The sequence below is a fragment of the Uranotaenia lowii genome, chromosome 3, assembly GCF_029784155.1.
Source record: "Uranotaenia lowii strain MFRU-FL chromosome 3, ASM2978415v1, whole genome shotgun sequence".
Taxonomy (NCBI): Eukaryota; Metazoa; Arthropoda; class Insecta; order Diptera; family Culicidae; genus Uranotaenia; species Uranotaenia lowii.
This window is the reverse complement of record NC_073693.1, coordinates 359,786,397-359,801,330: the sequence shown is the minus strand read 5'-3', so window position 1 is coordinate 359,801,330 and position 14,934 is coordinate 359,786,397. Positions and strand designations below refer to the sequence as shown.

Here is a 14,934-nt window from a genome sequence, read left to right as displayed (position 1 = left end):
GTAGAAAACATCCGTATTTTGGACAACAAAATTCTGTAATTCTGTGAGTTAACCAAAAAATGTAGTTACAGTGTTTTGTGTTTTGTTAAATCAAATTAAGTCATTTATTAACAAAAAATCTTTTTGCATTTCAAATTTTATATCATTTTCATGAAAGGTTATAAAATCTTTTTTTTCTACCGTAAGATGAAATGATGGAAATAGAAATAGACCACGAAAATGATGATGATAGCATGGGAGAACAATTCCCTTCATTCCGACACTCGACCAGTTCAACTTTCATACGCCAGGTTGTCTCCTGTACCTACATGTAGTAGAATGTTAATGCATGGGCCTCGGAGAGGCACAAAATGTTGGTTCAAGTCCTACCGGGAGACAAAGCGATCGCATGTTTTTTTCATCAATTGTCATCTTAACTAGTCCCTGAAATTTCAACCAACACTGTTGGTTCCATTTCTCTTAAAAAAAAACTGTAAAAACTTTCACTAAATCTTTTATAATCTGTTCATAATTCTAAATACTGTGTTACAAAGTATAGGACAAAAATTCGTTTTAAATTATATGAACTACTATTTCGGCAACATCACAGCGAAATTATAATAATAAAATGATAATGATAAATATAATGATTATCATGAGGATGATGATAGATTTATGACAAAGGAAAAATTTAAAGGTATATTATCGTCTTTTTCAATAGAAAAAGCTACTATATCAATTGCGTTATAAAATCTGAGCATTTTATGCCATTCGTATCGCAAGTAGACGAACCCTTTTCATTGATTCGATATACTTTCGACAAATGGCGGTTTTATCGGTTTTATCAATAACAAATACCGGATTTGAAAAAGAAACCGGTAAAACCGACCACCATAGTTAACGTCTTTTTAAAAAGAGCAAAATTAAGGAAAAATAACCATTTATTTTAATTGAAGTGTTAACTTGATGATTTTTTTTACTTGAGCGCTTGAGTTTGCTGTCAACTACGGTCCACCTACGGCCCCTCTTGGCCAACGGTATATTCGTTGCATTCCTTGATTGGCTCGAAATAATCAACGTTGCACAATCTCCGGAATATCTTAGTTCGTTATTGACACTCCTGATTAGTCGCATAGGCTTTAGAAGGTTAAAATGAATCTGGTGGTTTACTAACCTGAATTTTATTTAAATCATGTTTTGCTATCTAGATACTTTGAATTCTTTTTGAAATTTAGTGAGAATATTTCTATTTATTAATGCCATTTAAACCCATTTCATTCCAACGGCAACCAATTTCAATTAAAGCCTTTTCAGGATACCTTCGTCAAACATCACTCGTTACAGTATCAATTCAAACCATTTCTGACCCCAAATCGATACCCTTTAAACTTGACAAATATAAGTGGGTTCCCAATTAAAGAACGCATGAAACGCTGAAATGAGATTGAATCTGATTAGAACCACATCAGCTTGCGAATGTCATACATTAATTTCAGCAAACCTACATAACTATGTACTTCTGTTACTTGGAAGCACTGTGTGCTGGCTATTAGAGCTGCCGCCCATAAAAGCGAACGAACCATCCCGAACGCTTCAATCAACTAATGAACAATCGATTATAACTGGTGCTCTCCTTTTTTTTTTTTAAATTCCTCCCACACCGAACAGCTCGGACACCGCAGGGCTTCGCATGAAAATATCGATTCCTCGGAACCAGTCCAACTCGACGCCCACCCCTTCGCCCTCGGGATCGAACCGGCCCAGCTCGTCCACTAGCGTGAGGGCTGCGGTCACCAGTAGCCCAGCTCCGGCCACTCCCGGGTCCACGGCCAGCAGTAGTAAGCCAGCCATCGGTGGAGAGCAATCGGCTTCAACGCCGCCAGCCAAGGGGGCAGCAGCAAAAGGGAAAAGTGACTCCAGTTCCGAGAGCTCGTCCTGCCTTTCTAACTACAGCGATAGTGATAGCGATAGCAGCAGTTCGGACAACCGGAACAGTGCGGGGAAGAAGACGAGCTCGTCGGGAAGCGGGCACAAGAAGCGGAAGTTTGTCAAGCGGAAGAAGGTTAGTGGTTGAATTTATTGATAACGATGGGGTATTTATTCGGTTTTTTCGTTCATTTTAGACCAATCGATGTGGGTCGACGAGTAGCAGCAGTGGGAGTGATGACTCGAGTGATTCCGATTCGAGTAGCGATGATAACCAGGATGATAGTAAGGACGTCAGCCAGGAGAGTCAGGGGCCATCGACTTGTGGATCGGTGCCGTTGTCCACGTCGACTCCGGCTAAGCCAAGTGTGGGAGCTGGTGCGATGTTGGCTAATCAAACTACTCCCGATGCTGATGGTGGATCGTCGTCGGACAATGAACTTCCGGCGTTGGTTAATGCAGCTATTATGAGGGTAGCTGAGAGTGGATCCGATAACGATAGCTATCAGGGGACTACTTCCTCGGCGATGCCTCTTTACACTTCCTGCCTTTTGCGAGATTTCGTCGCCAAAACGACAATGCTAGGGAATTCGACGAACGCCCAACCTCAACATGCTTCAACCAGTTTGTCGAATACGCAATGTGACCTAAACAGAATCAAGACTGAAGCCTCGATGGCCGGTGGATCTGGAAGCTCGATCAACGGTGTGGCCTTAGCTAGGACAGATCCTTCGATGATTGTGCCGATCAAGAGGAGGGGTCGACCTCCGAAAACCTCTTCAATTGCTCCCGTTGCTATGACTATTGTGTCGAAGGGAGCTGTCAAAGCGCATCCTCACACGATTAGTGAATCTCCTGATTCGGGAATACTCTCGACGCATAGCTCGACTGGATCGCCGAAAACAGAGAAGAAACAACCGATCGCTTGCAGTAGTAGTAGTAGTAGTAGTCAGAAACGAAAAGGTGAAGTGGAACCTGTCAGTAGTGGGTCGAGTAAAGCATCCATTGTGGCTCCTTTAACAAAATACACTATTGCGAGCTTGGACAGGAATACGTATGCAACGGAACGTGTTTTGTATCCACCTAGGGGCAAGAAAAAGGCGAGTAAACCGGCTAAAGAGAAGCCTCTTCCACCGGAGGATAATCTGGATCCGGTTTGGAAAAAAATCGACATAAGCAAAAAGTTTAACGAACCCAACCTGAGTGGATACAAAAGCGATGGAGGGCAGACAATCTGCTGCAGTAAACAACTGGCTTCTCAGAGTGGCTACATAAGCGATTATGGAGGCGCTCGAAGGAGACGATTATCCGGCTACAAATCGGACTGCAGTACGAAATCGCGAAAGAGCTGTGGCTACAAGAGTGACTACAGCGTCAAAGCCAAGAGTTGTGGCTATCGAAGTGATTGCAGCACTCGACACAGGAAGCAAGTAAGGAGAAAACGTCGGAAAAAGATTGTGCCGAACAATAACAATATGAACAACAAGAACTTTAACAAGTCTGCCAGCGTTAGTGAACAAGACATTCTTCAGCTAGCCGGACTAACTTTGGGAAGCACTAGCGAGGAAAGCAGCAGCACAGAGGAATCCGAATCTTCCGTCAACGATAACAATAGCAGTGTACCGCTGAGCAAGCCCCTGCAAACCACCCCAGAACCCATAGTTTCAAATAAAGAAAAAAGTATCAAGATGCTTCTAACTCCCAAGAACAAGGTAGACCCACTGCTGCCTATCAACAACTTTAAGGGAATCTTCCAGTCAATCCACAGGTTTGGAAGCTTTGACACCTTTGCTTCCAACATCAGTCCGAAGAACTCGTTTGCTAGTTTCCTCAAAAGCAATCGAAATAAAGACAATGGCAAGATGACAGTCAAGAAACTACCACTTTCCAAGGCGAATGTCATCAAAAACTCCGAGGAATGTAGCAAACGGTTTCAAAGGTCTACCAGCCAAGATCTGCTTAGTCGCATCACCAACGCAGACATTCCGAAAGCTTCACCCGCCAAATCCGTGTGCTCCAAACGAAGTCGTCGAAAGAGCTGTGCCAGCGATAAACTGGACAACGTTTCGGTCAAAAGCTACGGAACCACAATTCGGAATCGTCGGATGAGTACGATGAGTAGGTGTAGCAGTAGATCGGCTGGATCGAGACATCCCTGGCGAAAGAGGAAGCGAAAGCGTTTACGGTCCAATTCGGTGGCGAAATCTTCCTCGGACATCAAGTTGAGCATGGAGTTGGAGCGTTTGAGTGAGTCTTTCAACAGTTTGTGTCGAATCTGTCCCGCTAAAGATACTCTATTAGGGATTGGAGCGGCTGCTCTTGCTGGAGCAGCTGCAGCTAAGAGCATGCAGAAAGGTCGATCCATGAAGAAGCGTAAAGCTTCGGAACACGTTGAATCTCCTTCGACTGCTGCTAGTGGAACCAAACGGCGGAATAAGAAGTCAGTAACCACTCAGAGCCCCGATGATCATAAACTTCCGTTGAAGAAGCGTCACTATTTGCTCAGTGAGCAGACGCCTAAAGAGCGTGACACCGAGAAAGAGGAGACGAGAAGTCAAACGGTTATCAACCCGTGCGCAGCTAGTGGAAGTCGAACGAACGTGGCGTCTACCATTACTTCCACATTTTCTTCTACATCAACCATTAAAGATCCCACCAAAGCAATCACTCCGAAGAAGCGTCATCTGTTAAAGTCCGATCCCGTTATACCGGAGGACATAGTCCAAATCAAATCCAGCGACTCTCCACTTACGATTGATGCTAGAAATGCTGACCTAACAGCCTTGGATACAGCTGCTTCAGGTCACAAGAAAAGTGACGCCCTCACCCGTAAAAAGAACCGCCTCGAAGGCTTGGTCTCAAAAATCCAACCAACCGCCACAGTTGCAGCAATCCTAGCGGACAATAACATCCTCGCAGCGGCTACCCATCGTTCGACTCCTCCATCCCGTCCATCTGTGATCCATTCGTCAGCCTCCAATACGCAAACCACAACCGCAATCTCAACATCCTCTTTAAACGCTCCACCCCCAGGCGTTTTCGAGCCAACGGTGGATCTGGAACTATCCATCCCAGCGTCCATTCCGTCCCTGATTGCCAAAGTTGAGATGCTGGATTCACCTCAACTGAAGGACGGCATCTCCAAGCTCGATGGAGACGATTCGTCGAAGAAAAGTTCGGAAAAGGTAATCGAAAAGCTGCTCACCAAAACTGGAGCCCATTTGCTGTTGAAGAAGAAGCGAAAGAAGATCAACCGAACTGGTTTCCCCACCGTTAAGAAGAAGAAAAAGAAGTTGGTTGAGCGTGATCCAGCCGAAGGGGATGTTAAGGCAGAGCTTGGGCCGGATTTGTTCGATTCCTCGAATCTGACCAGACATGTGCCGTCGGAGACGGAGAAGTCAACTAAAGCGAAGCAAAAGGACACTCACGTCAATTGTGATCGAGTACCGAAGGAGGGAGAACCAACCGATAGTTTCATTGAGCGGAATACAAGGCCTCGATTGTCGGTAGTTAGTTTGGAGCGATTGCAGGGAAAACTTCCTCTGAATGGCAGGGAGGTGGTGAGTCCAATTACGCCTCCGGCTACCGGAGCTGGAAGAAGGAGGAAGTCGGTGTCTCAAAATTTGGCGAATGCTCTATCCGACACTGAAGGTTCATTTGATAGGAGACAGTTGCGAGGAAAGTCCAAAGATAAGAGCGAACTGGAGAAAAGAGATGAATCGTTGTCGAAGGGGAAAGAGAAGAAGTCTAGTTCGTCCTCGAAATCGCTGAAGAAAGAGAATCTCGAGAAGCAAGCGAAAGTTAAAGAGGTTCAACCGGTGTGCCAAGACGAAGTTGATAAGTTCAAAACGAGAGAGCCCACTAAGAAGGATATGACGGAGAGAATTTTCAAGCGAAAAGAACATCTCCACCAGAGGAAAGAACCGGTCGAACAGTCCATGCCGAAGAAAGAATCGTTGGACAAAGCATCAAGTGAAAAGCATTCGAAAGCAAAAGAAGTTCAGCATCCGAAGAAAGATAAATCGGCAAAATCTTCCGAGGTTATTCAACACGTTGAAGAGAGTACGTTAGAGAAGTCCCAGGTGGTCAATGAAACGCAACCAACTAAGAAAGACGTTGGTAGTAAGCAATCGAAAGTTAAAGGCATTCCACCGCCTAAGGTAGACGAATCTGAAAAGCATTCGAGGGTAAAAGATATTCTACCCATCAACAAAGAATCTTTGGAGAAGAAATCACGAACAAGAGAACCACTTCCAAGTGTGGTACCGGAACCTGTTCAAAATACAATTGAGGTCACGAAATCTTCCAAAGCGAACAAAGTTGAAAAGGAGTCTACTAAAATCCCACCCGTAACAGTGAAAAAACCCAAGACTGTCGTCGAAGAGGTGAAACCACTCCCGCTTAGAAGGACCAGAAGTTCTTCCATTGCTCTCGATCCATCAGAACTTGCAAAGCGTAACGCAACCCAAGAGCAAGAAATCGTGCTGAAAAACGCCGTCATAAAAATACTTCCCTGTTCCATTACCCAAGACGATTCAGATTCACTGGATTCGATGCCACTGCTTAAACGTCTCCAATCGCGATCTGTGTCCAGGCAACAGCTGGCAGCGGCAGCCGCTTCAGAAGCAATGGAGACAACACCAACCCCTGTATCACCCAAAACACCCACCTCTCGCGCCCGAGGACGTCCAAAAGGTGGAGAACCAGATATCCCAGCGCCCATACCCGTTACACCAACCCTAGCCGAAAAATTGAGCAAACTTCGTCGATCACGCATGAGCGTTATCGACACATCATCGAGACGATCACTGCAGAACTCCCTTTCTCCGGAACCTCAACCAGTTAAGGAGACTCGATCTGCAGCTGCTCGCAAATCATTCTCAAACGATCCCGTCCCGGAACCTTCCCTGTACGACATTCCACCTGTCAAGATCATCATCACCAAGAAGGATCAAAAAGCGGCTGTTGCGTCTACAGTCGAAAGAAAACCTAGGGAATCGGATAAGTCTAACGTTCTGAATAGCTCATTGGAGACGGCAATTCGGGAACGTACCAAAAGTCGATGTTCAAGTAGACTGGACTCGGTAGTCGATCGGTTGCGAAGGGAGCAGAAGAAGGTAGAAGACCCCGCTCCACCAATGGCATCTCCGTTGCAAAAATTGAAACGCGGAAAAAGCGATGACTTCAAGGTTGACGCAGAGAAAGTTGTGAAGAAGATGCGAAGAGATACTGCCGAAGCTATCTCGCAGGAGGTCGTTGTTCCGTTGGTTCGCGTTGACCTTCAACAGTACGACATGGAAGAATCGGTGACCCCGCTGGAAAATTTACCTTCGGCATCATCATCGATGGAGGAAGATTTGGAGCACGATCCTCTGCCGGCGGAGGAAGGTCCTCCGGATTACTTCCGAGAAGAAACTCCCTCGCCACCGGTCGATGGGAAGAACAAGAAGGTTCCACGCAAGAAGTATATCACTGCTGGATTGTTCTCCGATTGCTACAAAGACGACGGGAAAGGTGCCGGTAGAAGTGGCCCGAAGGTGCAGCCAGAAACCTTACTTCCACCTCCGGCTTATTGCGAAAAATTCTTGCGAAGAACGCAGCGTGATTTTCAGCTTCCTTTTGACTTGTGGTGGGCTTTCGAAAATAGGAAGTTGACCAATCGGCACACAGTGGCTAGCTGGAACTACAAAAAGATCCGTACTAATGTTTACTACGACGTCAAGGCTAATCCTTCGACGGATCATCCGCAGTGCAACTGCAAACCTCAAACCGGTTGTATCGAGGACTGTCTGAATCGTATGGTCTACGTCGAGTGTGATCCGGAGAACTGTCCGTGTGGTGATCGCTGCAGGAACACCAAGATTCAGAGACACGAATACGCTCCAGGCTTGGAGCGATTTATGACCGAGAAGAAGGGCTGGGGAATCCGTTCGAAAGAAGGCATCAAAAAGGGAATGTTCATTATGGAATATCTCGGAGAAGTAGTCACCGATAAAGAGTTCAAGGAGCGTATGCGTACAATCTACTTAAACGATATGCATCATTACTGTTTGAACTTAACCGGTGGACTGGTCATCGACGGTCATCGGATGGGAAGTGATTGCCGCTTCGTAAATCATTCGTGCGCCCCGAATTGTGAAATGCAGAAATGGTCCGTCAATGGTTTGTTCCGGATGGCACTCTTTGCCGCTCGCGACATTCCTGCCTACGAAGAGCTATCCTACGACTACAACTTTTCTCTGTTCAATCCATCCGAAGGCCAACCTTGCATGTGTGGCTCGGATAAGTGCCGTGGCGTTATCGGTGGCAAATATCAACGTGTCAAGCCACTGCCAGTAGCCACGGAAATGAAGAAACCTCTAGAGGCGGTTGAAGCAGAGAAAACGGTTTCAACTACAGCCGCTCCGACAGATCAAAGTCCAAGAAGTGCAGCTCGGTCAAGAAAACGTCAGGCAAAGAAAAACGCTCCAATTACGCAATTGAACGGCCAACCTCTACCCAACTTTGTTCCACCCACCCAAAAAGAAAGATCCCTGATCATCGAACATCACTGTTTCCTGCTGAGGAACTTGAACAGAATTCGCAAGAAGGATCGTTCACCGGAACATTTGTCTGCATCGCAAACTGCAAGTCCTGCGTTGGGATCTGGTCAAAACGCTCAACAGGGCGTTGGCGGAAAACCTTCACTGGCTTCGCAGATTTCTGCGCTACGCTGTCCACGAAACATCCGCACTCGCGGATTGGCCTTCGTCGAAGATGATCCGGAGCTGGAGAAAATCGCTCGGATTGCCGTCGCGCTCAAAGAGATCTGCCTCGAGATCGCTAGCTTGAAAGGTAGGTTGATTTTACATCTACAGACATCTTCAATGTTTTTAACACTTGTATTATAATTCCAGATGAACGGGGTCACCTATACCTGAACCTGCTAACGCTGCCGTCAAAGAAGAAAAATCCTCTGTACTACGAACGTATTCCTCGGCCGATAGATTTGGCTCAGCTCCAGTCCAACATCGAACAGGGATCGTACAAACAACCGAAAGCATTCGAGGACGACCTGTTGATAATGTTCAGCAATGCGGTTAAATTTTTCGGCATCAGCTCACCGGAAGGTGTTGCGTCGGAAAAGTTGAAAGAGCACTACTTCATCTGCAAGCAGCGGCAGGTTGAGCGGTTGATCGCGTATGTTGGTGAGCAGAATGAGTTGTTGAGAGGTTTCATCCCGAAAACAGAACCGGAACCTGTGGCACCGGTGAAAGGTCGAGGCAAGTTCAAACAGGAACAGGCTGAAGATATCATTCGTTGTATTTGTGGACTGTTTAAGGATGAAGGCATGATGATCCAGTGCTCGAAGTGTTTGGTTTGGCAACATGTTGAGTGCACAAAGGCCGATCCTGCCATCGAGAACTATCTCTGCGAAAGGTGTGAACCCCGAACAGTTGACCCGGAGATTCCTCTCAACGATTACACCGACGAGGGTTATCAGTATTATATCTCGCTGATGCGGGGCAACCTGCAGATAAGACAGACGGATACGGTTTACGTTCTACGTGACATTCCAATGTCTCCGGATCCCGACAACCCCAATGGTCCTCATAGGAAGCACACCTACAAAACGATCGGTAATATCGATTACGCTGAGTGCGACATTTTCCGGGTTGAGAGTCTGTGGAAAGATAAGGAAGGTCGGCGGTTCGTTTACGGACACCATTACTTGAGGCCACACGAAACGTTCCACGAGCCTACGAGAAGGTTCTACCCCAACGAAGTGATGCGCGTCCCACTGTACGAAGTGATTCCAATTGAACTGGTCATGGCTCGTTGTTGGGTTTTGGATCCAGCAACGTTCTGCAAGGGTCGTCCGGTGGATAGTTCTGAACCACACGTCTACATCTGCGAACTTAGGGTCGATAAGAGCGCTCGTCTGTTCTCGAAAATCAAACACGCCCATCCGATTTGCATGAAATCGTATGCGTTCCACAAGTTCGAGCAGAAACTGAAAATTTCCAAGACTTTTGCGGTATGTTTGATTTTTAAAAAAATTCTTCAGTGATGGTAGTTATTTGATTCATTTTCACAGCCACATGACTTGGGATCCCTCGCGCATCTCCTAACGGCCAAAGACAACCGGAAGAAAAACTCCAAGAAGGACGACTCTACCTCGACGGTTTCCGGAGCGTCCGGATCTTCCGGCTCGAAAAAGATGACACCGATCATACAGCTGTTGCCACCACCGCCGAAGGTAAGCAATTTCAAACAACAAGATGAAAGGAACTTTCGTTCGCTTGTTTTTTGGTTACTATTTGACTCCTGCATCATCTGGCACGCCTACATCACTCATTCATTTGCACAGAGCCATGGTAGGACTATCATTAAAGGGCGAACACGAATTTATAGCGACACCAAAAATGTCATGCCAATTTTCTTTTAATGTTTAGAATCAAATCAAATTTTGTGAGTCCTTTTTCGTCTTTGACTGTCTTCTTGCTCTTCCAAAGTTCCTGCTTCATTATTGCCCAGTACTGCTCCACCGGGCGCAACTCCAGACAGTCTGGCGGGTTCATGTCCTTTGGAACAAAATGGACAGAATTGGCCTTATACCACTCCAGGACACTTTTAGAAAAATAGCATGAGCATGATGCCAAATCTGGCCAAAATAGCGAAGCTTCGTCATGCTGCTGCAAGAACGGCAAAAGGCGCTTCTCGAGGCACTCAGATTTGTAGATATCGCCATTTGCTGTGCTCTTTGTCACGAAAGGCTCACACCTCAGTCCGCAAGAGCAGATGGCCTGCCAAACGAGATATTTGGAGGTGAACTTCGATATTTTCTTCTTCTTAAATTTGTCGTCCACATCGAACTTGCTCTTGCTGGTGAAAAACTCCAACCCCGGAATTTGCTTAAAATCAGCTTTTATATGCGTTTCGTCGTTCATCACACAGCTGCCATATTTTGCCATCATCTTCTCTCGTAGAGCTTCCGTGCCCGAATTTTAAGCCGTTTGTTGTTGCTGCTCAATGCGGTTTGGGAAGTTCTGTACCTTGTATGTTTGTAGTCCAGCTCTCTTTTTGCATTCTGGGCGCAGCTCTGCGACATGCCGATCTTTTTGGCCAAATCACGGCTTGAGTCGTTGGAATTTACTTAAGTCATCCGCTTCACCTTTGCCTCCGTATTTTTGATCTCCAGTCCCGGTTTTCTTCCAGCTCCTTCGCCGTGGTCCAACGTCAACTGCTCCTGGAACTGGTTCAACACTCTGGAGACAGTTGAATAGTGAATTTTCAACATTTTTCCCAACTGCCACTTTGACAGGTCAGAAAATTTCAGGTTTCGAAAGAATTTGTTTTCTTGCCTCGCGTTGGTTCACATCCATTTTCGTTGAATCGAAAAACACGACTTCGAGTTTGACAGCATGTAAAAAATACACATCAATGAGAAAGTGTGCAAAATTTGCTTGATTTTTACCCAATGGTAAAAAAAATATGCCCTGGCGAATGTGTCGTGAAGTTTCGTGTTCGCCCTTTATCAACATCTACTTGAATCATTTTTACAGGAATCGGCACTCAATATGGAAGGTATTCGAAAGACTGAATGCGTATTGTCTTTGTTTTCTTGAAATAAATGTATTTTTTAGTTCGTTCTTTTATGTTCTTCAAGGCGATTCAGAGAAAATATTTCATCCAATCCTCCAATGGGCGATGGAATCGAAAAGTTATTCTTTTTCTCTTTTAGTCAAATCTGTAAAAAGTTGGATGTAATTTTAGTTGCATCTCACTTGACCTAATGCAAAACCATCACCCAAATTCTGCAGTTAAAATTGGCTTACATTAGGTTTATGTACTTTGTATAACTTAACTTTGGCCAAGAATATTGGCTTAAACCAATAACAGAAATTCAAGAATCTTTGGTACATAGCTGGACTCTTTTCAAGGCCAAAAGGCATTTCAGTATTATCGAAGTATTCATTTACAAACTGCGTCAAACAGAGTCGGTGGTGTTTACGTTGCTGGCCATCAATCTGATCAACGAAAATAGGATCCAATTTCGAAAAAAAGGGTTGGCTTGGAATCGGAACGTCAATCGTTACGTTGGATTTTCAGCAAAATTGTAAATTTGCATAGGAATATTGGCGACACCTACATCTAAACACATTACCCATATACGCTCATCATTCATCATATTTAGTAGCTACTATTTTACATTAACAAATACGCCTCATAACGCAAGCGCTTAAGCTCATCACAGTTCACGCAAGCTTTCGTTACAAACGCGAATCCCCGCTAGTTCATTTATCCAATCAGCTCATATCGTATCTTCATCGACACGCTAAAATTAGTGTGCGTTCAATGTGATAACACAGTATCGTTCCCTTACTTTTTTCTACTTTTCGTGGAAATCTCGTCAACAAAACCAAAAAATCTACAATCTCAACATCAACAACTTGCAACAACATCCGGTGTACGATACCTTCCCTCCAATTCCTCAATCGTTTTTTGGTACCCTGCAAAATTGTCACCCCAAAAAGATTGATCCAACCATCAATACTACTACTTCTACTAGTTCTGCTACCACCACTACTAGTACTACCATCAACAGGTCCGAGGGCGCTACCTTGCTACCTTCAAATGAGGTAATTTCTAGAGAAATATAAGGAAACCCGACAAACTCAAGAAGTGGCGACCAAATTTAGTACCCTTAGACTCCTTTCTTCTAAACTGTTTGACTAATTCTTACCTCGTTTCTTCTCGTCGCAGACACTGGCCGAAAAGCGCAACCGACTGGAGCAGGTCCTGGCCCGACTCATGATCAAGATGACGTTGAATCCTGCGGCACTGCCGGCCGTCGACATCAGCTACCTGCTCACCGGAAGGGGAGCCCGATCCCGGAGAACCATCGCCAATGCCACCCCGGTGCCGGCCATTTGAGAGTGGGTCCGGAAGCGCCGCAAGCGTCGAAAATGGAAACGTTGCTACAGCTAAGGGCGCTGGAGATATTGACGAGGCCACCGCATCATCGATGAAGGACTTCCGATTAGGATCTTTAAACTTGGGATTTAAGCACGTATTTAAATCGTTTGAAAAGGTTGATGGGTTTTATCGAACAGACGCCTCAGCATTTGACATTTCAGTCAGTGTGCTACTTTCCGTAGGAACTTGTCTTTGAAAGTCTTCATTGCTCGAAAGAATCCAGAAAAGAATTGTAAATGATTCTACAAGACCTTGTATAAAAATGCCACAGCGTAACGCAATTAATTTAATTTAATTTATTTTATTAGAGAGGCTTGCTTGGTAGATTCGCCTCTTGCGTAACGCAATAGCGATTGCTAATCTTTACCTGTGGCACCTCCGACACTGAATGAAATCATCATGTAGAAAATACTAGATATTTCAGAAATATTCAAATTGAGTTTGGTTTTCAGATTTCAAAATTTAAAATCCTTGTCTAAACTTTTAAAAAGTTCCCAGCACATCGTGAAGTGTCAAAGTGGGGATTCAATCATTCATACTGCATGCTACTATCAATTACTCAATCAAACTTAAACCCTTCTTAAACTTGGGCAAACATTGAGTTGACCATAAAACAATCACACTAGAAATGGAATCATTCACAAACACCCGTCGTCGCGTCCACCGTTTGAACATGATAACGAATAGTACAGATTTTTTGTTTATGGTTTTTGTTTGTAAATAGTAGAGTTGTTCACTACAGCAGCAACAACGACAAATATCATCTTTATTATTATTATAACCTCCCGATGTAGATTGATTAGGGTATTTGACGTTTGGATTATAACACACACACAGATTTGAGTATGTTTAGGGTTATGTTTATCAGCAGCACATTAAGTTATTTAATTTATTTATATCAGCACCGTCGTTTTTGTTTATACATTCTTATATAGCAAATAAACTTTGTTTTTGTTCATATAGATTTTTTTTTGTTTTTATTTCCTCCGGAACATCCTCGTCCACATTCATTCATGTGAATTGATCCCGTTTCACCTTTTTCCTCTGATTGATACCTTATAACTTTCTATATTAGTCCAATCTAAACTTTCTGTTAATGAGTAATTTTTAGCTAAACAAACTATCAAGTATTTAAAAAATGTATATATCATCTAAAACCTTAAAAGAGGGATTGATAAGTATTCTTGAAGTGTGTGTTAACAAACACACATTACTAAAACAAACCGATAGCAATGGACTGAATCAGAGTTGGAAATTAATAAATCATAAAGAAAACAAACTTAACTAAAAAAAAGAGATTAGCAAACAGGATCTGTGCAGAAGATGAGAAGGACGGAAGAAGATAATATATTTGATAAGAGAGGCAGATTTTTTATATTTCTAGCAGCGCTATATATAGGAGTTTTTAAAATTTCCACCCTTCACCCAAATCTAAGAATAAATAATCTAATTAAAGTGGGTTGAAAAACTACAAAAAACAACAACAGTACTAGTAGGTGTAAAAATAAATTAAACAAATAAACTAGACATTCTATTTGAAACAATACAACACTAAAAAAACACACTTTACACTTTCACTCACGAATCACTACAAACCTACTGAGGGTCACATGGTAACAATTATAGAGAACAGAAAAAAATAACATAGCCTAGCGTTAGCTTGGAGCAAATAAAAATGTTCACGGAACTGTACCGCAAAATAAATACACAAAATTATTGAAGCATCAATTTGTCTTTGAAAACTTTCTTTATCCGAATTAGCCCCTCGTTCAGTGTTGCCACATCCAAATCTGTACTTTCAACCAAAAAAATGATTTTTCCATGAAATTTTTGACAAAAATCTGAAACCAAATTATTTTTGCCAGTTTTGTCTTTATTTGTTATTTTTGTTATTTTTGTCATTTTTGTCATGATTGTCACTTTTGTCATTTTTGTCATTTTTGTCATTTTTGTCATTTTTGGTCATTTTTGTCATTTTTATCATTTTTGTCATTTTTGTCATTTCTGTCATTTTTGTCATTGTTGTCATTTTTGGTCATTTTTGTCATTTTTGCCAGTTTTGTCTTTTTT

General features: G+C 43.6%; 1 protein-coding gene across 2 annotated transcripts in view; it reads left to right on the top strand.

Annotated features, from left to right (window-relative positions):
• Nucleotides 1-14,584, top strand: part of LOC129750673 (histone-lysine N-methyltransferase ash1-like) — a 41,572-nt gene extending 26,988 nt beyond the window's left edge. Inside the window, exons 3-8 of one of the 2 annotated variants that reach the window (XM_055745674.1) lie at nucleotides 1,648-2,041; nucleotides 2,103-8,739; nucleotides 8,802-9,922; nucleotides 9,983-10,144; nucleotides 12,423-12,527; nucleotides 12,652-14,584. In XM_055745674.1, coding sequence (XP_055601649.1) covers nucleotides 1,648-2,041; nucleotides 2,103-8,739; nucleotides 8,802-9,922; nucleotides 9,983-10,144; nucleotides 12,423-12,527; nucleotides 12,652-12,822 — 8,590 coding nt within the window. In that variant the 3' untranslated portion in view covers nucleotides 12,823-14,584. The remainder of the gene's footprint in view (nucleotides 1-1,647; nucleotides 2,042-2,102; nucleotides 8,740-8,801; nucleotides 9,923-9,982; nucleotides 10,145-12,422; nucleotides 12,528-12,651) is intronic. The other variant, XM_055745675.1, reaches the window with a different exon arrangement.
• Nucleotides 14,585-14,934: the final 350 nt, after the last annotated feature.